The sequence below is a fragment of the Microcebus murinus genome, chromosome 15 (assembly GCF_040939455.1).
Source record: "Microcebus murinus isolate Inina chromosome 15, M.murinus_Inina_mat1.0, whole genome shotgun sequence".
NCBI classification, from domain to species: Eukaryota; Metazoa; Chordata; class Mammalia; order Primates; family Cheirogaleidae; genus Microcebus; species Microcebus murinus.
Genome location: NC_134118.1, coordinates 42807708 through 42835562, shown reverse-complemented (window position 1 = coordinate 42835562; position 27855 = coordinate 42807708). Strand labels below are relative to the sequence as shown.

Genomic DNA, 27855 nt, shown 5'->3' with positions numbered 1-27855 from the left:
GCGCACTAGGCCCTTATGGCTCGCGCGAGGCGGCGGCTGGGCACCGCCATTTTGGCCGGTGGCCGTAAGAGCACGCTGTGTGGCTGAAACGTGAAGGCAAGAATTGATTTGGCCTCTGCGCTCCCCTCCGCCAGGGGATCCGTTCACTGCAGGTACGTGAGTAGCCCGGAGGGGTAGGGCCGTTAGCCGCCACCTGCCACTTTGGAAAGACTGTAGGGACGTTCTCCGAGAGCCTTTGGTTAGGCCTCAGGTGGCGGAGACGGCAGCGGCGCGTGGCAGCCGGCTCTGGTGGAACAGCTGGGACCGCCGGTGCGCGGGTGACGCCGAGAGCTTGGGGTCGCCTCGTGCTTCCCCTCCAGCAGACCAGCTTTCGGCCACTGTTGCCCGCCACCCCCACTAGGGGATACGAGAGTGGACCTAGGTGCCATCATATGCACTCCCCCTTTACCCTGCTCCCACCCTGGAGCGAAACATTCCAGGGAAGAAGGCACCTTCAGAACTTAACAGCACCCTCTAGTCCCCCCACGCTCCCCTCGTGATTATATCGTAACATGTGCGTATTTGGTTGTGGGAAGTCGTGGCTTTTCTTCCACCTTTTGGTGATTGTGGAATGAGTCATGGCATCTTGCCGCCATGAAGTCGAATACTCCCTGTCCTCTCCCAGGCTTTATAGAAATGATGGCCAAACCGCGCTCTCCTTTTCCCTTAGAACAACGTGTGCTCGGCTGTGATGGGTTATCCCAAGTAATTTCCCAGTTGAATGCCTTTAGCTTTTTTGGTACGCTTTTATCTCACCTGGCACTTTTTCCCCTTGGTGATTTATCCGTTTTTCCTTTGTTATCTTAAACTCCTTGAGGTCAAGGGTGATGTCTTTACTCAAAATACCTCATTGTCTCTTTAAGGCTTCGTACATTGTAGGCACTTAGTATTTCTTGTGAATGAATGACAGCCAAAGCTGGATTCCCTTATTCCACGAACTACATAAATGTATTTTCTCTTTCTCGATGGTAAAATCGGTAACAGTGGTGAATAACTGTCCAACTTTTTTTTAACCTTCTCTTCCACAGGATTGCTAACTAATTACTTAAGACAGTGGCATTGATGTTGCAGTAGTTTGTCCCATATACTGAGAATATTTATTTTATACCTGACACCTGACAATAATGCTTTGTCAATGTAACCAAAGGCTCTTAATCTGTATTTGAACCAAAAGGTTTTTTGGGATTTGTTTTGTTTTAGTTAAAAACATTGTTCTTCCCTATCTTAAAAACATTTTGTTTTTTTTTCTTTTTTAGGAAGGACGTTTAACATAATTGCTGTGGGAGGGAAAGTATTAATAAGTTAGAGTTCCTTCTCAGTGTCTTGAATGTAAGACTCTTTGAAATCAGAGTTGTACACCACTCCCATCTTATTATAAGTGTTTTATGAGACTAATAGCCTACAATAAGCATAGGTTAGAATATTTCATGTAATATCAAACATCATTAATAGCAATCTTTGAAAATGTTTTAGTTAGCATTGCAATAATTTTGGTTTTAAAATGTAAATGCTTTCTGTGTATGCCTCGCTTCCTTTTATCCGCTCAGCTGGAAGAATGACACGTGTCATTGTTTGCCCATTTTGAACAGTTTGTCATTAGATCTGAAATATCTTTATATCCATCTTTATTCCCAGGAGTCTGTCTTCTCCACAGAGCTTCCCTTGGCCTATCTTTTGTATTGTAAAAGAAAGTAAGGAACACACTTTCCCCAATTCTTGAAGCTAATATAGAAATTGAATTAAATGTGTTTACACAGATAATAGTTCTATAAAGAATCAATATTCATTTTTCTTAAATGAATTACAATTTATCACTATTTTTATGTAAATAAGTTTAGTAACCACTTCTGGTATATTTTTATTCTTTATTCTGTTTCTGAAGTCAAGGCTACTCAGGAGGCTAAGGCAGGAGAATCACTTGAGCACAGGACTTTGATGCTGTAGTGCCTTATGATCACACCTATGAATAGTGACTGCACTCCAGCCCGGGTAACATAGCAAGACTTCAGCTCTTAAAAAAATTGTTTCTGACAGTCTCTTAGTTTCTAAAATAGTTTGAAAAATCAGATGAAATGTTTTAGTAGTTTGACAGAAATAAAGTTTTGGCAATTTCATAATAAAAGATTTATCACCTGGAGGAAAATTCATTATGCTCTTTCTCTTTCACTCACTCGGTAATTTATAGAAAGACATTCAGTATTTAAGTTGGAATGCGTGGTGTCCGGTTTTATTTTAATAGTTTGCTAAAGGATCTTCGGATCTTAGGAAGTCATCATTTCCAGAATGGTAGCTTTTGTAGCAATTTAAGTCATTTAATTTCTTTTGTCTAATCTTTACAAGACCTGGACCAGTTTTTTTGTTTTGTTTTGTTTTGTTTTTAAGACTAGTCAAGTGCAGTCTGGACCAGTTTTTAAGGGAGTAAAGTGAACCTGTTTTTTTAGCACAGCTCTATCTTTATTACATGGATATTTAGTCTCTTTTTGGGTGATTTTCTTTTCAGTATATAGTAGACTACTGTCACTATAAAATATTGATAACCTGTAAGATTTCTAAAGTTGTTATAACTATAGAAAAATTATTTTGTTTAAATTCATTTTCTCATTCAGCAGAAATGTTTGAGTTCCTTCTATGTGCTAGGCATTGGTTCAGCCACTGGAATGAACAAACAAAACCCTGTCCTTGTGGTAAAGTAGATTCTACTTGGGGAAGGGAAAAATGATTGTATGTTTATAGAAAGATTATATATATGTGCACACATATGATAAATGTGTACATATACACTGGATGTATATACGACGTATATAGTATGTCATGTAGTAGAGCTGAGTAGAAAAATAAAAATAAAAAAGGGATAAAAAGGCAGTCAAGTGTATTTTTTTTGTGGTATAGCTAGAGAAGGCTCACTGAGAAATGGACAGCAAAGATTTGAAGGAGTGAGCTGTGTAACTCTAGGGGGGAAAGTATTATAGGCAGAAGGAAGAAAAAGTGCCAGGATCCTGAATCAAGAACATGCCTGCGATATGCTAGGAACAACAAGGAGCCAAGGTAGCTGTAGCCAAATGAACAAGAGCTAGAGAGTAATTGAAGATGAGATCAGAAAATCAACAGAGATTGATCAATGCTTCATTGATTATTTTAAGGACTTTGGCTTTTACTCATACTGAGAAGTGAAACCATTGCAGGATTTAAGTAGGAGTGACACAATCTGGCGTATACTTTAAAAAGATTACTCTACATCATGGTCTTTTGACAGTTGGCATAGGAGGCAAGGATAAAAGCAAAGAGATCTCTTAGGAAGCTATTAGAGTAATGCAGGTAAGAGATGATGGCTTAGACCATAGTCATGAGAAGTGGTCTGATTCTGGATGTGTTTCAAAGGTGAATTCAATAGGATTTGCTGATGTACAGTGGAAAAGAAAGATGACTTCAAGGATTTGGCCTGAGCAAATGGAGTTACTATTTTGAAAAATGGGCAAGACTGCTAGAAAAATGAATTTTGGTGAGGATTTCAGTGGCATAGTTAGGAAGATGCCTCCTAGATCTTCTAGAGAAGGTGTTGGGTAGGCAGGTAGTTAGATGTACAAGTTTAGGGTTCAGGAAAGATGGAAATATGCAATATATAAGTGGAATTTTAAGCCATAAGACCAGAATAGAACACCTTGGAGGAATGAATATAGATGGGAAAAATGACTGAGTGCTTTTAGAGCACTCTCAACATTTTGAAGCATTGTAGGTGAAGAGTGACCAGGAAGATAGGAGGAACCAGGTTAGTGATGTATCCTAGAACCAAGTTAAGAAAGGGCTTTTATCTAGTAGGAAAAAGTTATAATTTGTGTCAGTTGGGGTCTGATAATTAACCATTCGATTTAGCCATGTGTAGAAGGGTAATGGCATGACTAGTTGTTTTGATGAAATGGGCACTAGAGCTTGGAATCAATTCCAGAGAGATTTGTAGAGAGAAATTTGAGACACTTGAGTATAGGCAACTTTTTCAGTAGTCTTGGAGAAAGAGAAATAAAGCAGTAGGACATGATGAATTCAGATAACAGAATGCTTGAATGCTGATGGGAACGAGCCAGTGGAGAGAATAATTGATGATGATAAAGACAAGAGAGAGAATTTTTTGAACATTATCCATAGGGAATGTCTTCTGGTGTACACATAGACTTAGGGAAATATTAATACATACAGTGTCATTGATGGTTAGCATAAAGTACATTTGGGATGATGGATTTAAAGGAAGACTAGTTCACAGGCTTTGGTTTTTTTCTGTTTTCAGCTGTATGTATGTGTGCAGGTCAAGATTGAATTTAACCAAGATTGTGGAGAAGGCTGTTAATAATTGGCAATGGAATTTTAGCTGGATAGGAAGGGAAATGAAGATTACTGAGGACAGTGAAACCGTAGAGTCAAGAGATAGTGGTAGTAGGTTTGGAGAATGGGGGAATCAAAGGGCTGTTGAATGTAGGGGGTGAGCTGAAAAGATAGGAATGGTGGTTGGAGAATGAGGCATTTGAAATTGAGGTTATGGAAAGATTGCAGTTAGTAATGACAAGGTCTAGGGTTTGACCAAAGGAGTGTCTGTGGTAGTGTAGAATACAAGATATTGGAGGAGAGGAGTTAATGAACTGAGAGGACATGCTTTTACTAGAAGGATCATCTATGAGCGTATTGAAATCACTAAGAATTTTGTCAGGAGTTATAAAAGTGTGAAAGTTAGCCAATGGTTGAAATCTCACAGAATAAAAGGAGGTAGTCTGATGGTTAGTAAATGACTAAAGCAGTTGGATGGTGTGAGAGGCAAAATTGACTGTTTTTAGGGAAGAGGAAAAGATGATAATATGGGACAGCATTGAGAAGTAAGATCTCTTATCCCCCTTAAAGCCTGATGATATTAATGGGTGTAAGAAAGACTTAAAGAGGTCTGCAAGGGGAAGCAGTATGTCCAAAAAAAATTAGAGTTGAGGATCACAGTAAGAAAAGGCCAACAGAATATCTTTATAAATGAATAGTCTTGGTTTCTGGTTCTTTCATTACATATTGGAATATTAAGACATTGTTGGGCAGGCATCGTGGCACATGCCTATTCTCTCAGCACTTTAGGAGCCTAAGATGGGAGGAACGTCTGAGCCCAAGGAGTTCGAGATTACGGTGTGCTATGATTGTGCCATTGCCCCTGGGCAACAGAGAGAGACCCTATCTAAAAAAAAAAATACTTTGGAATTATTTACTTTAATCACCATTGTAAGGAAATTAAGGTCCAAATCACTAAGCCTAATATTCTAAAACATTTTTGAATTAGCTTTGATCTTAATGCTATATAGTGATGACACTTGTTATATATGTATTAAGACTTATGAAGGCTTTAAAAATGAGCATAGTATATAATATAGTTATTAATACTTGGTCTCTTTTTAATTCATTGCTGTTAGCATAAAATCCATCTGGCCATATCACAAGTTCCCAGAGACATGCAGTTTTTGCTTTTCCCCGTTGATCAATATGATGGTCACAGCCTTAATAATTATTTGCCATTTCTATCAATAGTGTTATAAAAAAAAATAGCGTTACAGTGGGGTGACTGAGACATCAAGTAATGCTTAGTTTGAGGGAGGGGGGCAGTGAACATCTTAATGTATTCATTTCATATCTAGTTTTTCTGTTTTATTGGTCTGTATTCATACACTGATATAAATATTAATTACTATGGCCTTACATCATTTTTTTAAATGTGTCTCAAGTGAAAGTTCCCTTATCCTCCTTGTTCTGTTACAGTTTTTCTGACAATTAGTACTTCTTTTCTTTTTCCATAAGAACTTTAGATTTGGTTTGTCTGGTTTATTTTTTCCCCATGAGATTGAATTAAATGTATAAATTTAATTAGGATTGAAGGATTAAAAAGTATTGAAATGTGTGATATCAACAATTTTTTATTATAAAAACTGAGCATGTCACTTTATTCAGGTCTTTTATATCATTCATTGTTGTTTTGAAAGTTTCTTCTTGTATATATCTTGTTTGGTATATTCCTAGGTATTTTCCTTTTTGTTACTATTATAAATGGTAATTTTTTTTTCTTATATACATCTTCTGATTAAGGTATATGTAAAATTTGGTTTTCACAACCTTACTAGATTATTTTACTATTTTTTCAATTTTCTTATGTCTTCCAGATCATCATTTCATTTCTAGATAATTATTTATGTCCTCCTGTCTAACTTTTATGCCTATAAATTATTTCTCTTAACTAATTGCATTGAATTTGCCATAATTTTGTTAATTTTCTTTAATAGAAGAGCTGGATATTCTTTACAATTATGGCAGACAAATTAACAAGAATTGCTATTGTCAACCATGACAAATGTAAACCTAAGAAATGTCGGCAGGAATGCAAAAAGAGTTGTCCTGTGGTTCGAATGGGTAAGTTGTTCTGGGGATCATTTAAAGGTAAAAGAAGGTTTTGAAAGAAATAAATTGGTTTCATAGTTCTGTATGGGCTTTAGCATATACTTTGTTTTCCCCGTTAGTTTCTTTAAACTATGAAGATGAGAAAACTAGAGTTTGTTCTAAATTTCTTTTATTGCTTTGTGACTAAATGGTCCTATTTTTAAAAAAGAATTAGAATAATACATCAATATTTAAAAGTTTATTACTGTGAAATCAAACCAGAGTTCAGGTTAATGGGGAAAGGGCTGCCAGAAACTTTGAGAATTGACAGTATTCTCATGTTTAAAAAACAAGAATAAATAGCCTAATAAGAATGACTATTCTTAAGGTTTGCTATATATTGACAATTAGATAAATTTCCAACAATTCAGAGTTGGCTAATTGTTGGTAATCTTTAAGGGCTATGTTAAACAACTGTTACTTTAAATGTACTAGAGAGGTATAGAGTTATTAAATCTTAAAAGAAATTTTAGATGTCGTTTGTTATTTTCTCCCATGCTATTCAGAAATTCCATTCTTAATATCCCTAATATCTTGTTTAATTTTACCTGTGTATTAGGTAATTGCATACCTTTTTGAAGTTTCACTAATCTAGCTAACATATATATTCCTTTCTGTGGTGTGCATTACCATTTCCAAGCATATTTTATGAATCAAAGATTCAGGTCAGTCAGCTTAAAAATAAAAATATAAGTTGAGAAATTAATTCAGAAATATACTCCCACAAAGCTGTGATTTAAGACATTATCTCACATGTGTTTATTTGTGTGGCCTTTGTTTTTGAAAGTCTGCTTGTTTATGGAAAATTGGAACTGGTATTGCCTAAATCACAGTGTCCAGAAAATTAGAAGATCAGGGAAAATAACTTGATTGTGTTTTTTCCTTCGCTAGGAAAATTATGCATAGAGGTTACACCCCAGAGCAAAATAGCATGGATTTCTGAAACTCTTTGTATTGGTTGTGGTATTTGTATTAAGGTAAGTAATGATACTTTATTTATTGGATCAAATTTATAACCTGAAAATGAAATCTGAAAATTCTGAATACTGTGTTAGGAGTATTTTTTTAAAGAGGCCAAATCTAAAGCTAATGGATAAAGAAAATAAACTTAGTAAAGTGGGGTTCTAATCGCAATAATATTGTTGCTTTTTTAAGTTAATTAAACCTCCCTTTTTAAAAGTTATTCTTACTATACTCTGTAAAACCATTTTAAGGGAAAATTAATTTCTTTTTTTCACCCCTTTAAGAGCAGGACATGCTCCAGAATGTGTTTATCAGAAAGTTTTGGAAATATAGATATAAAAAAAGACTATCATATTAACATTTTTTCAAGTCTCTATTTAATTTTAAATTCACACTTTTTAAATAGAAATACAACCAAGAATTTTTAAATTTAACCTAATCCTTAAGTGCTGCTTCGTGCTTCTAGTTATCCTGATAATGTAATTTTTAAAATAGCTCAATTAGTTGTTGTTGCATTGAATAGTTTGATTAGGCTTTTTGACTAATTAATGGTATATTTTCAGCTCTAGTTCATAAAAGAAATTTAGATAATAAAAGAAATTTAAGAGACATGTATGAAGTGCTTAATTTGGATACAGTTATTTGTAGATGTTATTAAAAGGAGCTTCATCAGAGTATGGATGCCACTCTATTAATTGTTCAGATAAATCATATGCATATTTTATATTAGTTTCTGAATCCTTGGCTAAGTATCCAGAAAGATTTTCTAAATAACTGAAAACATTTTCCCTTGTTTTAAAAAAATAAGCCGGAAACATTGCTTCAAGCAAATAATCTCTTATTAGATGCCTGTCTATGTCTAATCTATTCATAGGTACTTGGAGTCTGATTTTGAATACAATAGTTATCATCTATTCTGTTTTCTTTGCTGCTCTAGGAAAATGAGATTCCAAAATTTTGGATACATACTTGAGTAGCTGAAAACATTCTAATGAGATGGAAAAAAGGGGGGGAGGGAGCAGCCCCAGTGGTTTCCTTATTATTTTTCATTCCCCCCCCCCCAAGGATTCTTTCCTGGATCATTGTTTTTCTTTCCTCCAGGTGTAGTTTCTTTGCTTATGTTGAATTTCATTGCATCCTTTCTCATCACAAAAGTGATGCTACAGTAGTTCCTTTGGTGTATTTGATTCATGTTTTGTTAAGCATAAACAGAAGGTTTTTTTTTTATTAGGATTCTGAAAGGAAGAAAGTAAAATGTATAAGTTTATTAACTTGGGGTGGGGAAGTAATATATAGTTCTGTACACTAAGATACTTCAAGTATGCCTCATATATGAACAGTGTGGATATTTTTTGCCTTGTAAATTTAAAGAAGCTTAAATCACTGGCAACCTATAAGCATTTTATGTACATTGATGAAAAGAGAATAATGGAGATAACTCCATTGGCAGAAAAATGTAATTTATAAAAAGGTAGTAGTTTTGATAACAGGGTGGAAATTGCTTTATTAGAAAATAAGAGGGTTTTTTTCTAATTCTGTATGTTCTTGTTACTTATAAAATGGAAATTCACTGAAATCTCTTATACAGAGACTTTGGAATTGGTCCCTTGAGATTGACAATGGCTGCTAAACAGATCTCTGATCTGAGGTTATACTCTCTGGATGTACCTCTGTAGTTGCCTATACTTCTGAGAAATTTTTCTTGCCGCATTACCACTCTGAAATGACCTTTCTGTTCTTGCCATTCTTATTCCTTGGACATTTACCTGGTAGATGTTCTTTGAATAAGTTTTTTGAAGAATAAGTGGTTTTTTATTTTTAACATGAAATTAGAATTGAAGCATCTTTTTCATATGGGATGGATAAAAGTTACAATGAAAAGACATTAATCCTTGGTCTGTGCAGACCTGCTAGCTAATGGTGGAATAGAAATAGCCCAAGAAAAGAAAATCTGTGACATTAAAGGACTTTACAAGATAGAAAAGGAAGCATCAAGGACAGGAATAATTGAAGGAAGTAAAGGGAAGCTATCTGATTTGGAGAAAATATGGAATCATATATTCAATGACCACTTTTTTGTCTCACCTCTTAACTTTATCTAATATGTTTAAAAAACAAAACTTATAGTTCTATAAGATTTTTCAGTAAGTGTTAAACATTCATTAAATATTTAGGATTATGCCAGTCACTAAGAAGAATATCAAATTATAGACCCTTGAACAATACAGGTTTGAACCATGAGGGTCCACTTATATGTGGACTTTTTTCAACCAAACTTGGATTGAAAATACAGCATTTGTAGGATGCAAAACCCAAATACAGGGAGGGCTTACTTTTTTGTGTACTCAGGTTCTGCAGGGTCAACTGCAGAACTTGAATATGCACAGATTTTGGTATATACAGGGTTCCTGGAACCAATCCCCTGCAAATACCAAGGGATGACTGGAGTTGATATGATTCCAGTCTTCAAGAAACTTAATTTTTATTTTTAGGTAAATAAGAAAAGGAAATGAAACAGTATTTCACGTCTTTGTGAAGCTCCAATATTTGGAAGATTGCTTATCAAAATATTCTTAATCTATCCATTTTAATCATGTGTATATTTCTATAAATTAATACAAAATTAATTCTTTACTTTAAATAACAGAAATGCCCCTTTGGCGCCTTATCAATTGTCAATTTACCAAGCAACTTGGAAAAAGAAACCACACATCGATATTGTGCCAATGCCTTCAAACTTCACAGGTATATTTTCACATCAACATTCCTCTTTACTTCTGTCAAGAGTAATATACATTTAGAATTTTCCGAGAAGTGCAAAAATGGGGGAAAATTACATTAACCATCCGCCAAAGGGAAATACAGTCTAATAACATCATGCACAATCATATTATATATGTCAGTGGTTCATTCTGGCTAACATTAGAATCACCTGAGAGACTTCTTAAAACTGCTAATGTCCAGGTTTCGGCCCAGTTGAATTACATCATAATCTCTGGATATAGGAGCTGGACGTTAGTAAATTGAAAAAGTCACAGGTGATTCTAATGGACAACCAGGACTGAGAATCACTATTGTTCGTAGTGCCCTTATCCCCAAAATAACTTTTAAGGGAACTTGCCTTTGATTTTGTTTATCCATTAATTTTATGATATACAGAGAATATCACTTTGAACTTGGATATATATTATTAAATCACAAATAAGTCCTTAGTTCCTTGTGGTTTTTATCTGCTAAACACTAATATTTTGATCTGGGAGTCTAGATCTTACTAATAAAAAGGTATTTCTCAACCTGCCAGCTTTAAAGGGCCTACTGCAGCAGGGAGAATGAAGTGGAATATTTCTGGTTGATGTGGCACTTCTCTCCTTGTAAGTAAATGGCAGGCCAGAAAAAAAAGACAGTGTGAGGTTGCACCTGCTATGTAATTTTGTACCAAAGCATTTTGTTAAATATTAAAACTGAACCTTATGTGTAAAAAGAAATGTTACTGTAGAATGGACTTTGAATGAAAATTGAATAAATAAAACTTGGAGTAATATTGGTTATGAATGCATTTCTAACAATTAACAGTTTAAGTTAATCTTGGCTGATCTTTTTTTTCTAATAGCCAATAATATCTGGCATATATTTCTTAGCTTATTAATGGATGTGTGTGAAATGCAAGCGCTTTAAAATACATCATTCTGATATTATGTAGCTTTTTCTGAGCTTTTTCACCTAAGTCTGAGTTTTGTTTTTTATTTTTATATATTTATAACAGGTTGCCTATCCCTCGTCCAGGTGAAGTTTTGGGATTAGTTGGAACTAATGGTATTGGAAAGTCAACTGCTTTAAAAATTTTAGCAGGAAAGCAAAAGCCAAACCTTGGAAAATATGATGTATGTATTGCCACCTTATAAAAGTCAATATCTTGAGTTGATTTTATGAGATTTTGAGGGGATTGGTGTGTATTTGGTTTACTTTAATGTTCTTTTCAAGGTTATTGGTGGAATTCAGCTGAGAAACTATATAGATGAGGCTCTTTCATTCCTTTTTAATTAAAATCTGTTAGTGCTACTTAACTGGAAAATCTGAGTTTCCTTAAGGAAACTGATACTTGTTAGGCCTTCATGTGAAATTAATTCTGTCTCCAATTTTAAAGAGAAGCCAGAAGTATTCTACTTGGACAGATATTCTATTTCGTTTGGCATTCATCCTCTTTGCAATTGTATTCTTAGTTTAAATTTATATAATTATATATACATTTCTAGGACCCTCCTGACTGGCAAGAGATTTTGACTTATTTCCGTGGATCTGAATTACAAAATTACTTTACCAAGATTCTAGAAGATGACCTAAAAGCCATTATCAAACCTCAATACGTAGACCAGATTCCCAAGGCTGCAAAGGTCAGTTGCTTTTTAGGGGGAATTAATATACTTTATTGGTGGTGGTATAAAAGATTTATCAACATAAACTTATTTTACTTAGTGATTCTTTTTAATACTGAAGAAAATAGTGGTAACTATTTCTGGTATATTATGACAGGGGACAGTGGGATCTATCTTGGACCGAAAGGATGAAACAAAGACACAGGCAGTTGTATGTCAACAGCTTGGTAAGTTTATTTAAAAAATATATATATATATATATATGTGTGTGTGTGTATATATACTAACAAGCTCTGAACTTAAGTCATAAGGGAACACATCTTTATATGGATTACTGAAATAAATGGGAACATTCTCTAGTATTTTGTCATATTTTTTTATGTTACACAGTTTTCAACTGAAATCATATTCAAACTTAGAATGATGATACATAGTATACATTTATCCTGGAAGAGATAAAAGAAAATTTATAACATTGAGCTTAATGCCTCTATGTTCTTTATAGATTTAACCCACCTTAAAGAACGAAATGTTGAAGATCTTTCAGGAGGAGAATTGCAGAGATTTGCTTGTGCTGTTGTTTGCATACAGAAAGCTGATATGTAGGTTACTTTAAAATTTTTATCTTAATCTTTATTTTAGAGATTTTATTTGTAATGCTGCTACTAAAGGAATGGTTTTGAGAAATTAATAGAAATGGTATCTAAGGTTCTGATTTTTGAGGTGAGATGTTAAAGCAGTTGTGCATCCACTACCCATTTTCCCTGTTATTTTTTCTGCAGGAAGGGGAAAACCCATTTACTTAGATAAGTATTTTCTAACTTATGCATTCCAGAGTTGTTTAATGTAAGTCACTTGTTTATAATTTAAGCTCATTTTTTACATAAAGTTTTTTTTTTCTTTTTTTTTTTAAGACTTCAGCTCTCCAACCAGGCCAGCAAACTTTTTAAATACCTAAAGCAAAACATGAGGTCTTTGAGATCACCCTAGATCAGGGTGACATGCCACATGAGAGAAAAAGAGAAGTGAACAGGCGATTTTCTTTCCCACCTGTTAGTGCTTCTCAGATGTTTATTGCTTCCATCTTTTTCCACATTTCTACTCTGGCATGCAGTGCCCTCTAAAAGACTGTTTGCTAGCTCTACAAACTACTTCAGACTACATCAGAATATTTTTCATGAGGAGGTACCATTTTGTAATTAGCCTCATCTTATAGGTTCTCCCCAACCTTGGTATGCAGTCCTACTTTTGCTGATAGTTCTCATTCTTCTATTCTTGAACAGAATATAGAAAATTTTACTGTTATAGGTGGAATTTTTGTTAGTATTTGGGGAGGTTTGTGTTATTAAATCAGAAGCTGTTGATACTATAGTGCTTTAGTTAACATGCAAAACAGAATGTCTTATTTATTTGCTCTTTTTTCTCCTTTTTTCCATAGTTTCATGTTTGATGAGCCTTCTAGTTACCTAGATGTCAAGCAGCGTTTAAAGGCTGCTATTACTATACGATCTTTAATAAATCCAGATAGGTAAGTAGAGATCTGGAATATTACTGTGTTGTTTTGTTTGGGAGTTTTACCGATTTGTAGAGATTAAACACTAGGACTGCCAGTGTCGTGTCCATGTTTCATGTTTGTTGTTTGTAGCTACCACCTGAATTGACCTTACTTTATCTGGAACAGAGGTTCTTGGTGCAAGATTCATTTATTTATACCCCTGTTTCCAGGATCCCTAGGAATATTCTGAAATGATACACATAATTGTGGCATTTTTGTATGGCTTTCTGGGAAGCAGATCCTTAGCTTTTACCAGTTCCTCAAATCTCAGTATCTGTCTATTTATCTCTCTTCTCTTCTCTTCTCTTCTCTTCTCTTCTCTTCTCTTCTCTTCTCTTCTCTTCTCTTCTCTTCTCTCTCTCTCTCTCTCTCTCTCTCTCGCACAAATTCAGAACGTTGTAAGAATCACTAGAGTAATTCTAATTGTTCAAAATTTTGCTGAGTGAAAGAGTTTTTAATAACCTCTGTTAAGTATTCACAACACCCTGTGTCTTATTTATAGAGTACTTTTGTTGTTTGTGGCTTTTTAAAATATATAATCTCATTTGATCCGCATGGTAATTTTTTAAGAATCTTTAGGTGGTAGTCCCATTTTGCAGACGAAGAAGCCAAAGGTCAATAAAGCTAGTTATAAATTGACTATGTGCCAAAGCTATGACCGTTACCCAGGGATTTTTTTGTGCAGCATTTTCTAGACCATACTGCTTCTCCTTAGTAACTGATTTAATAAATATCCTTTTAAATATACAGCTGATCTTGCAAGAAAACAAGAGAAATCCCAAGTAATCAAAAACCAAAGTGAGAACTATAAAGAGTAACGATAAGAGCAGGACTTTTCAGATGTTGATGGTCTCTAATAGGTCTTGGGTTTTAATACCCACTTTTGTGGACAAGAAGCAAGGCCTTGTATTGGATTTTATCACACATAAAATGCCAGGACTCAAAGAACTGTTTTCTCGACAGAAGAACAAATTGCTTATCAGTGCATGGAGATATCAAGGAAGCATATATATGTCACTAACTGAGCTTGTTAAGAGTGGAGGGATGGCTCCCTTTCAAATCTCTATTCATGGCCCAACAGCTTGCATGGCTGTGGAATTTGAAAGTTACATAACCAGTGGAGTCTATGAACCCTTCAAGGTGAGAAAGTAACATTAAAAAAGGGTCCTGGAATTTTAGTTTTATGGTATATAGCAGAAACAAATATAAAATCATTCTGGAGGGATATGCCTTCAACCCTGGTTTCCTCAGGTACAGGCTCATGAACATGAGCTCAAATCTATAAATTATAAAATTTATAACTTACAGTAGGAAACAGTCTATAAATTAGTCAGCAGACATTACCAGACAGCAGGATTAGACCTTCAGAAACTTCAGGTGACATTCTAAAAGAAGCTATAAAATAATAATACTTAAAATGTTTAAAAGAATTCAAAACCCTGAGGATATGCTACCAAAAAAAAAAGCAATAGGTAAATGTTCAAAAACCTAAACAAATGTAGAAATTAAAAAGTATGGTGACATTAAAAACTCATTGGACAGACTAAACAGGTTAGGAACAGTAGAAATAGTATTAGAAACCTGAAAAGTTGATCTGAGGAAGTTACTAGAATACAATAGAGAAAGAATGAGATTAAAATACAGAAGGGAGGTTTAGAAACATGCACAGTAGAATGAGGAGACATTCACGTATATCTTAAGAACCTGAAAAATAAAGGTGTGAAAGGATTATGGGTGACAATTTTTCAGAATCGATGAAAAGCTCAACTCAACTCCCTAGATTCAAGGAACACAAGTCCTACACAGGATAAATAATCTACCTAGAGACTTGAGAGTGAAGCTTAGAGTATCATAGATAAAGACACAGTGATATTTGAGCCAAATAGTAGCCGTAATTTTCACTCCATACACATGCTTGGGCATTATGTTAGGCACTCTGAGGAATGCAAGTATAAAAATGTAGTCTCAGTATTCAAAGACTTCAGAATGTGGTAAAGAAAAGAGTACACATGTACCGTAGAGTCCTGAGAAAAATACACAACTAGTTCTCAATCCAAGCCCCTTTTTATAAAAAGTATTTTTAAAGCCCTTTATTATACTAAAATGATAGTCATAGGTAATATTATCTACATATAAAACTTTAAAGATATCAAATAATGTCTTAACTACAATAAAAAGGAGAACTAAAAGGAAACTAATTTACAACCAATATTTCAATGTGTAACCATTCAGGCACAACACTAGTAAACAAGACATCAGGTGCAGGTGCTTACACACACTTACAATGAAAAAATTTTAAATTAAGATGTCAGGAGCTATTGTATATAAAGATAGGAACATGAAGTAAATAACAAGGTGTGGATGGACCTCAAGGAAAAAACTTCTGAGGAAAAGTTTTTCTACAAAAGACTTTGCTGTTTTATGAGAGGGTAATAACCTTAATTGTAACTGGGATAACATGTTAAGACAAATTAGATCAACAAAATTGAGAAAATACTTAGACATTTCACAAATATGCTGGTCTTATTTCTAGGTTATACCATTAAAACTCTATGTAGAGATAAATTGAGGATAAAGAGTCATAGGAAGTATATCTTCAATCTGAAATTCTCCTATGTGTCAAGGCATACATTCAATCTTTAATGCTATAAAAAGATTTTGGAGATCATATACTTGGATAAATAATGAGAAATAGAGAGCAGGATAGATTGGGGAAAGGAACAGTGATTTAAGAAGTTTTATAGTTTGACCTCAAAACATTATCAGTAAGATTGAAGACTAAAAGGTAACCCCAAAACTAATTGTAGGGTGTAAATTTTTACAACAGATTTCTTACTGTTCTACAGATTTCTTCCCAAACCTTCAGGAAACAGAGTGGCTGACTGACCTAAATCATTTTTGTATTTTGAACTTCTTTATGCATAAACTCCATTCAAAGGGGAGGGAGGCAAGAGGCTTGACCTACTTTTTTCTTCTTTTCAAGCAAATTAAAAGCCACTAAATACTGTGCTCTCTCATACTAGGTCATAAAGGAAAGCATAGAATTTTAATGGCAAAAAGTAGAGGAATATTCCAGATAATGGATCAGTGCCTACAAAGACACCAAGGCAGGATGAGTATCAGCTCACCTGGGTGATTTGCCATTTTTATTGATACTACCACCATTGTGTTAGAAAACATTTCCTCTTGATTTTCCCTTTTCGTCTTAGACTTGCCCCCATTCTTTTTTATTTCTTTTACCACCTAAGACTTGGATTACTGTTTAGAGTCCCCCCAAAAATTATGGATTTTTCTTCTTGCCAGATAACTCTTTCTGAAATGATGTTTTTTTCATGTCATTCTCAGTTTAAAACTCTTATGTAGACCCTAGATATATGTAGTTAATTAAATTTTCATTAATTGAAATTAAAAATTCATTTCTTCAAACTAGTTACATCCCACTACAGCAAATGGCTACCATATAGGGTATTACATAGAGATAGAATATTGTCATAATCATAGAAAGTTCTACTGGACCATGCTGTTCCAGAACCTACCATCTTTCTCATTGCCAATTGGCTTTAGTCCAGATTTTTTTGTCATTCCGTAACATTATTAATTATCTAGGATATACCACAAGACTAAAGGTCACAGAGATGCTAAAATGTATTACTCTTCCTTTAATATGTTTATGGGCAAGTTAGAGGGGTACTCATAATAAATAAGTCCCAAGTATCAGTTCAAATACTTATTATGGGGGTGCAAGAATGGGAAAAAGTTCATTTGCATGAAATATATTTGTAAAAAAATTATACAGGGTTAAGTAGGATTTCAACAGGCGAATATTTAGACAAGAGAGAATTTAGAAAAAGAATAGCCTCTCACACACAAATGAAGAAGCAGATTATTCAGAAACAAAGATCCATTTTTTTTTTCAGTGTTTTGTATATATAAATTAAGAAACAGAAAGATAGCTAAAGTTTTGGAAGGCCTTGAAAGAAAGTCTAAGGACCTGAAGAAGATGAGATTTGTCAAAAATCTGTAGCAGAATTGAAAGATCAAAGAACTAGAATTTAGGCAGAGAAGATCAAAGAGCTAGAATTTAGGCAGAGAAGGAAAAGGATGAAATTGACACACAAGACACTGTTAATTAAAGAGTTGACGGACTTGGCAGTTTAAATACTATATATCATTGGAATTAAAATGAGTCATTTTGGTGGGAGTGATGATTCCATTAATACAAATATGGAGTGTTTTTATTCATGCAAGAAGCTGATACATTAAATTTGCATTTGAGATGTCTATAGGACTTTTTTTAAAATGTTGAACTAAGTTGGAATGGGAATAAAGTGCTGCATAAAAGTTTTGTGGCTATACTGGCCTAATAAGTTCTACTCTAACACTACTTTATCACTTCATTCAAATCTACTCATTTAAGGTTCACTTCATATCCCATCTCATTCATATAGTGTACTAGAGCTCCAGTACACACTGACCTTCACTGGAATTTATTATTTATAGAATTCATTTTGCCACATGGTGTATTTCATATCTGTTTCTTGTCTTCCCAGCTAAATTAAAAGTTCTCAAGTTAAAGATTCTGTCATAATTTTTCTCCATGTGTCCCCCCACTCCATCTAACATAAGACAGGACAAGTACAGGGCATAATACATAAGTTGAACAGCATAATATTCAAACAGTTTAGGCTACATCTAAATCAGATCTATTATAATTGGTTTTCTCTGTAAAGTTTATTTTAAAATGTGTTCCTTATTAGCAAAACACATTTTATGTATAGTTATGTATACATAACTATACATATAGTTATGTATAGTTATGTATAAACTTTGCATTTTTTTTTTTTAGCTTAGGGAAACATTTTTAAAGATGGGCATTGATAATAAGCATTTTTCAAGAAAATGTTTTGTGGCCTTTGCTTAATTTTTTGTGCTTAATATTTTTAAAATATATTCTGAAATTTGCAACTGTAGTAAAAATGATTATGTAAGAGTTTCAGCTGATTACATGTTAATTTTAAAAATAAAAAGATGTTTTGATTTTCAGATATATCATTGTGGTGGAGCATGATCTCAGTGTATTAGACTATCTCTCTGACTTCATCTGCTGTTTATATGGTGTACCAAGTGCTTACGGTGTTGTCACTATGCCTTTTAGTGTAAGAGAAGGTAACTTGAAAAACTGTTTTCACATATACTGTATTTTCTTCCACTCTAATGCTTATAAAATGTATTATTGATATTAAGTAGTTTTATGTTGCTCTAATATTATTTACCTAAAACTGTGGTCTCTTCGACCTTAATCACTGAGCAGAATGTATATATAAGGTTATATAAAACTTTTTTTTTTGGTAGAATTCTCTGTTGAGGGAGCAAAGAAATGCAGTTTTACCCTTTTTTGCTGTATTAAAAATCTTGTGTATTTTGGTTTCTGCACTATCATTTTTCATCAAATTTATCTTTGACAGGCCTACACCAGTGATGAAACTTTTAAAATTCATTCAGTGCTCATTTTGTTTTCATGTTTCAAATTTATGTGTATTCTATATCTTAAATCTGTAGCACTAAGGTTGTCTAAAAGTCTAATAAGATACTTTAATAAGTATATTAAAATTGTCATTTATTCCCTCTACTAAGCAAAAATAGAAACTAGCCTACCACTAAGTGGCTCCTGAAACAAGTACCACTGTACTCTCCACCTTGCATATCTTTTTCCTTTTAATTTCTTTCCCATTTCCTTTCACTGCTGCCTTCTATTTTATCTTATATTTCTTTTTTCCAGCTGTTTCTTGACCTGACAATTCCAAACACTAAAAGGCTAGAGCTGTTTATTCTATATCTTGGGTGAAAAAATACCATAATTCTAGAAAAAGAATTCATGCAACCTTGTTCCCTAAGTAGTAGCAGGTTCCTTTTTACACTTGAGTACCTTACTCTACATATATAGTAGTTCTAGAATCAGATCAATAACCATATGGGTACGTGACAATCATTCTTCACAATTCCAGTTTAAATGCCATGTCTCTAAAGACTATGCCATTCAATAAATGGCTCCTGGTGAGCTTTTTAATGTGCCTCATCTGTTAAAACAATTGAATTAAGAAATTATATCTCTTTAACATACTAAAATTAATGCAGCATATATATAAGCTTTCTATGAATTATAAAGGTGATTATAGTTTGGACTCATTTTCAGATTAATCAGACAAACATTGTAGTACGAATGTAAAGACTGATTTACTATGTTTTTTGAACAGAATTATTTCTTTGAGCCTTAATTTCCGTAAATAAGTTAGGCACATGGATTAATTAAGTCATTGGCTGCTGAGGTACCTTTGAGTTTTTGTTTGGATTTAATTTTTAATTTCAGATTATTATTTTTAAATAGTTTAAGATTTTTTTTAAATGCTGATTTTGGCAAAATAAATGTATCTGTTTTGTTCTGTGAGCAAAAATTTATTGAACACTTATGTTCCAGGCTGAGGATACAGGCCCCCTGATGTGGCCCTCAATTCCAAATGAAATGTATTAACATGCTTAGACTCCCTTTCAAGACCTTCCAAAACTTCAGCTACTATCTTTCTTTTACTTCTTATATATAGCTAAGAATACAGGTCTTTCATGGTTTCTCAAGTAATCCACTTTTCCAATTCTGCATATCTGCCATTGTAGATCTTACAATTTTATTAGGAAGGGATTCTGGTATGTTGGTTTACTTTCAGTTATTAAAATATTTTGATAATGGTGGTGTCTTTGTACAGTGAAGCAAAAAACAGTTAAATTAATACATTATTCAATTTATTATGAACCTTTAAAATTAGTCTGAAAAAACAGTAAACTTTCAAAGTGTATGGTTATCTCTCATGGTAAATGAATGTTCATAACTTGAATTATTTGTTTAAAAATTTATCCTCCAGATTTTTACATCAGTATTATATCAGTCTGAAAATATTCATACCTGTCATTTTTAAGAAAAATAGCAATTTTTGATTTAAAAATAAAGCAGAGATATCATATGCTATCTTATGCATAAAATCTGATGGGGGAAAATCACATAATAAAAGATGTACTTCTGGGCTGGGGGGACACAAACATATGCATGAATTATTTAAATTTATATACAGGAAAAACCGTGTTGTCACTTCGTTATATGCAGACCTGCTTATTATCAAAAATCCACCGAAATTTAAAATCTATACATAGATGGCTTCCAAAAGAGCTTAGGATTTTGGCTTTGATGATTTCTTGCTTTAGAGGTTTAGTCTATAATTGAACTTTATTAATCTGTTAACAATTTTATTTCCAACAGGCATAAACATATTTTTGGATGGCTATGTTCCAACAGAAAACTTGAGATTTAGAGATGCATCACTTGTTTTTAAAGTTGCCGAGACAGCAAATGAAGAAGAAGTTAAAAAGATGTGTATGTATAAATATCCAGGGATGAAGAAAAAAATGGGAGAGTTTGAGCTAGCAATTGTAGCTGGAGAATTTACAGATTCCGAAATCATGGTTATGCTGGGGGAAAATGGTAAGTCAAGTTTTCCTTATTTTGTGATATGTAAAAAGTCTTTTTTTGTTTATCAAGCAAATTAATTGTAATTGTTCCATGGAAAGCTGAATCAGTTACAAGGCTTTGATATGGGTTTTGAATCCATAAATTTCTCAGTATAGCTTCACATTTTTGTGGTATTATGTAATTTAATCTCACTGTCACTCAATCAAGTGAATATTTCTTACTTTGTTTCATAACCTCCAGTGAAAAATCAGGTGTTTTTTCTCAGCTGGTTTTTCTGCGTGTAAATTAATAAGGTAGTCATCTTGCAAACTGACTAGGAAGGAAAGGATAAATTGGTAATTCGGAAACAGTCTGGTTTAAACAAATTTTCCTTGTATACCTCCATTTGGAATTTATTTTAAATTCAAGGCAATCTATCTTTGTAAGTAGTTGTATTACTAACATTTTTAATATTAAATTATCATCATAAGTATAGTTTTAAGATGAATTAGACTACTAAACATGTCTTGTTTTCATGACTTGAAAAAATTATTTGAATTGTTAATCTTACAGCTTACAAAACTGTAGACAAAAAATGGTTGCAATGTATCAGTCTTTAGTTAGCAGAAATTTTTAATTGGGTTGCAATTTAAATATTTCATGTAAATGTACTTTAAAATGATGGTATCTATTTATAAAACAACCTACACTGTCTTAATACATGGTGTGCATTGATAATGTAACTAAATTAGTCGTTTAAAACTATCCTAAGACTTAAACTTTATAGATCTACTGTTTATTAAAGTGGTCATTATAAGCTTTGACTAGTCTTTATTCCTCCTAATTAGCTTAGAATGATACTTGAGAAGTGAATTATGAAAAACTAAATATTTTTCTATATAAGCTTTATAATTCAGTAGTGTCAGTGTATAGCTTTCAAATAAATTCCTCAGTTAAAACCAAGTAGGGGACATAGTGGTTTTCTCTAAATGTGAAGCATCTTTCAAGGCAATTTGTTGGGTGTTCTGTTGCCAGGTACGGGTAAAACAACATTTATCAGAATGCTTGCTGGAAGACTTAAACCGGATGAAGGAGGTACAGTTGTAAATGTAGAGTCTTTTTACTCTCTTCCCATAGTAAAGTTTAAAGATCTGGGTGGTTTTTAGTGTCTTATGTATTTGCATTATTTTGCAGGAGAAGTGCCAGTTCTAAATGTCAGTTATAAGCCACAGAAAATTAGTCCCAAATCAACTGTGAGTTGTTATTCTTTTATATGCTTACTAAAGAAAATTATATATATATATATATATGTCTATAGCTTTAATCTTTTACTGTATTAAAATTTTTCTCTAAATTAGATTCTGTACAGTTTTATTGAAAGTTACTAACAAAAGTATTAAGATTATAGTCCTTGATTCATTTCCACTACTAGGGAAATGCTTTTAAAATCTGGTATGTTTTTCCAGAATAAACCTTTTAAAACCTAATGTATTTTGTGCTATACATGACAACATCAAGAAAGTGAAAAGGCCACCCACAAGATAGGAGAAAACATGTGCATTTGTATCCAGAATATATAAAGAACTCTTGTAACTCAATTTGAATAAGCAAATGTCATTTCCCCAAAAAAGGACATTTTTCCAGGTATACAAATGGCCAGTAAGCACATGAAACAATGCTCAGCATCGTTAGTCATTAGGGAAATGGAAATCAAAACCACAGTGAGACACCACTTTATACCTACTAGGATGACTAAGTTCAAAAATGCAATGACAAGTATTCATGAGGATGTAAAGAAATTGGGATCTCATACATTGCTAGTGGTAATGTAAAATGGTAGAACCACATGGAAAAATCTGACAGTTACAGAAATGATTAAAGATAGAGTTAGCATAAGAACCAGCAATTCTTATTAGCATATCCCAGCAGTTAAATAAACTAAAAAAGCAAAAGAAGAAGGAATAAAATGAGGAAATATTAATTTTTAAAAATTAAAAAATAACCAGCAGTTCTGCTTTTAGGCATATACCCAAGAGCAATGAAGACCTATCTCAACACACAAACTTACATACAAATGATTACATTATTCATAAGAGCTAAAAGATGGAAACAACTCAGATGTCCCATCAGCTGATGTATGGATAAACAATGTGTTATAGCTATATAATTTAATAGTAGTCAGCCATGAATAGAAGTGAAATACTGATAAATGGTGCAATATGAATAAACCTTGAAAACATTGTGCTAAACTAAATAACCTCCTTTGATTTCTACAGGGGTTGTAACTACAGTACTACACTCAGTACCTTAACACCCACTTTGATATACCTATTTGACATGGCTTAAATTACAATAAAAGTTTTATCACTGATATTTTTTATAAGCTTAGCTTTAAATTCTCAAATTCAGCCTTATCCTGAAATAGCATGCAAAAAGCATTTTAGGATTTATCTCTAGCACATTATGGTGCATTTTGTGTTACCTCTTACTGCTTGCCTAAGTTCGCTTGATACCCACACTTTGATCTTCAGAATTCCTACTCTCACATGATTTCTCCCCTGAAACATTATTTGCTTATTACTTTCTAATTTCAAGATTATTATTGCCTTTTTACATGTTGAACATAATGAGTCTGTAATAGAAAATCTCAAAATATTCCATAAATGATGAATAAGCATGAAAAATGTGGTTGATATCTGTTGGTGGCAAATTGTTATACTTTTGCTCTGAGCTTAACTTTTGTCAAGATTCTTAAGTAGAAGAGTACTGAAATTTTATCATTAAAAACAGGGAAGTGTTCGCCAGTTACTACATGAAAAGATAAGAGATGCTTACACTCATCCACAATTTGTGACTGATGTAATGAAGCCTCTGCAAATTGAAAACATCATCGATCAAGAGGTACTTTAACATAATTATTTATCTTCTTTTAATTTTATTATTTTAAATTTTATATATCTTTAAATGGTTTGCTAACCTCTCTCCAATTAGGTACAGACATTATCTGGTGGTGAACTGCAGCGAGTAGCTTTGGCCCTTTGCTTGGGTAAACCTGCTGATGTCTACTTAATTGATGAACCATCTGCATATTTGGATTCTGAGCAAAGACTGATGGCAGCTCGGGTTGTCAAACGGTAAATGCTTGCTCATAAGAGTAATACCTTTGGTTATGTATACTGGCATAAAGTGTGCTTAATATAACATCTGAATGTTTTATGATAAAAAGCTATAAAAGATTTCAAAATCATTGTGTTTTAGTTTCATACTCCATGCGAAGAAGACAGCTTTTGTTGTAGAACATGACTTCATCATGGCTACCTATTTAGCAGATCGGGTCATTGTTTTTGATGGCATTCCATCTAAGAACACAGTGGCAAACAGGTAAAATTACTTTTTAAAATGTTCAAAGCTAACTATAAATTCTAACAATTAGGGGGAAATAATTAAATTTTAAATTTTCCAGTAAGTTTATAAACATGAAGGTCATACCACTTCCATTTTTAATAAAAAGTCAAAGAACCAAAAAGTCTAAACCTGATTCTGTGACTCCACAGATTATTTATATTGAATACTGGATGGGACCAGGTACAATAGTGTTTTGACGACATGGAATCCCTGACCCAGGGGCATAAACACACACAGCTCTGAGCCCCTCACCTTTTCTTTCAACTTAACTAGTATCTGCTTTATTATTTGAATTTCCAGAAAAGAATTTTGTTTTTTATAAATAATTTCCTGTATTAATAAGCTATTAATGCTATACATGACAGAAAAAGTAAGATCCAAAGAGACATGATTTGCCCTTCCTATAGTGACAGTGATAGGTTACAGTAGGTCTCAAATACCTGGTATTGATCCACAGCAGACTTAAAATGAATGATTTTACCTTTTTCTCCTCTTTCCTCTCATTTTTCCTTATCTTGATTGTGAACACTTGCAATGTAGAGAAGCCTAACATTCAAATCAGATTATATTTCTTTTACCTTTAGTGCTAAAACCTGTATTAGGTTTAACTATATGAAATTACCAATATGCAAACATTTTTGACCTATAAAATAGCAGTTTCATGTGGTTCCAGTATTATATTTTCTGATATTGGAGAGAAGAATTCAATTGCTATTTGAATAATTCATCTAAGAAATGAAAGTGTTTTACTGAGTGAGATTCTTCTCTGAATTTGCTTTCTTTTTAAATTTGTATATCAATTAATGAGAATAATATATTTCTCTAAAATTTAGGCAAATTTCTTAGAATATATAAAGCTTATTTATTCACATAACATTCTCCCTTTGTATTTATGAAATGTCGAAAATGTATGCCCTGGTTTGGCATGATTTAAGACTTAGCTTGGGTGAAAAAGATGCATAAAGCATAGAAATTTAAAAAGGAATTATTACAGAAAACCACTATATTGAAGTACATACTCCCTCCAATGCCAAGTTTGTAACATAAATATAACTTTTTGTTAAATTGTCTTCTCCCCTAAAAATGTCAGCTTTGCGACTCTGTAATCTCCTTATTAATGATCTTTTGTTTTTCTAAAGTAGTACTTCTATCTTAAATGCTTTTTATTCCAGAGCAGAAATACAGGTTAAACTATGTTTTACACAAAAATATTATAGCCAAGAAACTGTATAGTTCAAGAAAAGCCATTTCTGAACATAGGATTTACAATATGTTGTGATTATACTGTTATTCAGATGATTTATGATTAGGGATTTGAGGGAATAGTGATTCTTAATACTCTTCATCTCAAAGGGTAGTTACATTTGGGGGATAAAATTTCATCAAAATTGATCTTTTTTTCTCCTAGTCCTCAAACACTTTTGGCTGGCATGAATAAATTTTTGTCTCAACTTGAAATTACATTTAGAAGAGATCCGAACAACTATAGGCCACGAATAAATAAACTCAATTCAATTAAGGTATGTAGAAAAACTATCTTAAATCATGGACACCTATCTCAGTATAAACAAAGACTTTCTTTAAAAATCAAAACTATATTTCAATAATTCTAAAATCCTGTTTTTTACATTTTAAAAGCTGATGATAACTTCAGTTTTTTAAGCAGCAATTGTGATGTAGCTGCATGGACTCAGGCAGAGCTGTTCATGTTGTCTCTTAGAATCATATGCACAGTTGCACTACCTATGCTAATTGCCATTCACAGTGTCTTAGAAAGAGTCTACTAATTCACCATTGAAGTGAATTTTTAAGAATGCCTTAACCAATTTCTCTTATGTTTCTTATGTTTTTGAATACATGGTAAAAATGTATATTTTAAAAGTTTAAATAAGCTTTTTTGATGAGGAAAATGTCATGTCAGCTTAATACTGTTTTTTCTGTCTTTGTAGTATATAAAATAATTATGTGCCCTATACTTAGTCTGTGAGGTATGCTGTTCATTTCTTAAAGGCAAAAATCTCCTGGTTGCTTAAGAAAAAGAAAATGAATGAATTCTAAGAGCATTTCTATCATTCTTAGTATCACCTGCAAGTGCCTACCTAAAATATTTACATTTCATTGTCCTGTGTGCATCATCCTGACACTTAAAAGCTTTAGGAGTGTGTTTTATATATACCTCTGCTGTAGCATTTATTTTCCTGTTTGTAGTTCTAGCTTTGATATAAACCATGAGTTCTTTGGAGGCCAGAGGCAAAGTCATCTTGCATTTCATTGTATTCTTAAGTACCTAACATAGTGTCTGGATGCCTTTAGCCTTCACTGTATATTTTGTTGATAAATGATTGATATTACTTCTTGGCCAGGATAAAAAAAATGGTAAAATTTTTTTGAGGTGAAATTGAAGAGCTTTCTCCATTCTGAAAAGCATATTAAGCAGAAAAGAGAACAGGAATTTCTTCTGAAGCATTATGAACACTTTGTATTATCATTTTCTTAGGTAGGTGCATGATTCTATCCTCAGTCATAGCTGTTAATCATTTTTATATGCCCACTCATGTTAGGTAGTCATACCTTAATCCTAATAAGGGAACAGGTGGGCAAGTAGGTAGATGGATTGTGACTGGCCAGTCTATAAACAGATTTGGGAAAAACTATTTTCATATATATATTTTGTATAATAGGTAGTTCTAAGGCTGACAATATGCTGCCTTTTGCGCCAGGAGTTGATATAATGAAACTGGGATTTAATAGTTTTCCCAGAAATAATATTATAAAACGTAACAAAATTCTATATATGTGAGGCAGCTTATTTAAAGGAACTTTTGCTTTGGCATAAGTGAGCCTTTCTAGTAGTAGGGATAAGGGGCAGAAGTGGTAATCTTGCCTTGGATCCAGAACCAGTTGATGGCTGCAGAAGAGGTTGTACCAGAGCTGTTGCTAAACACGGTTAAGAAATACTGTAGGTGAAAGTCTATCTTTACCAATAGGAGAATGGTATTGCTGATTCTTGTTGCTTCTCTGTTTTATTTTTTAGGATGTAGAACAAAAGAAGAGTGGAAACTACTTTTTCTTGGATGATTAGATTCCCTGAAAATACTGATAAGCCATTTATTAAAAGACACAATTACTATGATTTTTGTCGTATAAAACTTGAATCAGGTTTTATGCCCCACATGTTCTGGAGCTTGAAGTAGAATGTATTTAATGTAACATCAAAAGCCAGTTGTGTTGTAAATTGTAGTCTGAACACAGAAAATACCACTTTTCTGTTCTTGATGATAAGGTCCTTTTGTGCATAATATTCAAAAATGAAGACACATTTCAAGCTATACAGATTACCTCCAAGTTTTCATGATATATGGGAAGATTTTCAGTAGGTGTATTATATTCATATACCAAATGCTGACCAGTGTTGCCCCATTTTAAAAATCTTGAAAAAAGTTTCTGTGCTTACCTGGTTTGCCAAGTATGCCAGTATAATGAAACTGCCCTTATTTTAAAAGCCAGTCGAACACTCCACTGGTGAGATTTGATAAATAAACATCAGGATTATATTTATTGTTTTCAGTCTTTGCACT

General features: G+C 33.2%; 1 protein-coding gene across 1 annotated transcript; it reads left to right on the top strand.

Moving 5' to 3' along the window:
• The first annotated feature begins 8 nt into the window (after positions 1-8).
• On the top strand, positions 9-27831 carry ABCE1 (ATP binding cassette subfamily E member 1). The gene is made up of 18 exons (XM_012783795.3): positions 9-152; positions 6333-6459; positions 7378-7463; positions 10097-10194; positions 11213-11330; positions 11703-11840; positions 11980-12049; positions 12328-12424; positions 13261-13350; positions 18422-18543; positions 20684-20905; positions 21908-21967; positions 22067-22125; positions 23663-23773; positions 23864-24006; positions 24131-24253; positions 25686-25797; positions 27312-27831. The coding sequence occupies exons 2-18, from the start codon at positions 6357-6359 to the stop codon at positions 27357-27359; spliced, it is 1800 nt and encodes a 599-aa protein (XP_012639249.1). The 5' UTR covers positions 9-152; positions 6333-6356; the 3' UTR covers positions 27360-27831.
• Positions 27832-27855: the final 24 nt, after the last annotated feature.

Coding starts and splice junctions, on each gene's coding strand:
- ABCE1 (XM_012783795.3), top strand. CDS start 6,357: ATGGCAGACAAATTAACAAGAATTGCTATTGTCAACCATGACAAATGT. Junction 11,331..11,702: donor CAAACCTTGGAAAATATGAT/GTATGTATTGCC, acceptor ATACATTTCTAG/GACCCTCCTGACTGGCAAGA. Junction 23,774..23,863: donor AAAACATCATCGATCAAGAG/GTACTTTAACAT, acceptor CTCTCCAATTAG/GTACAGACATTATCTGGTGG.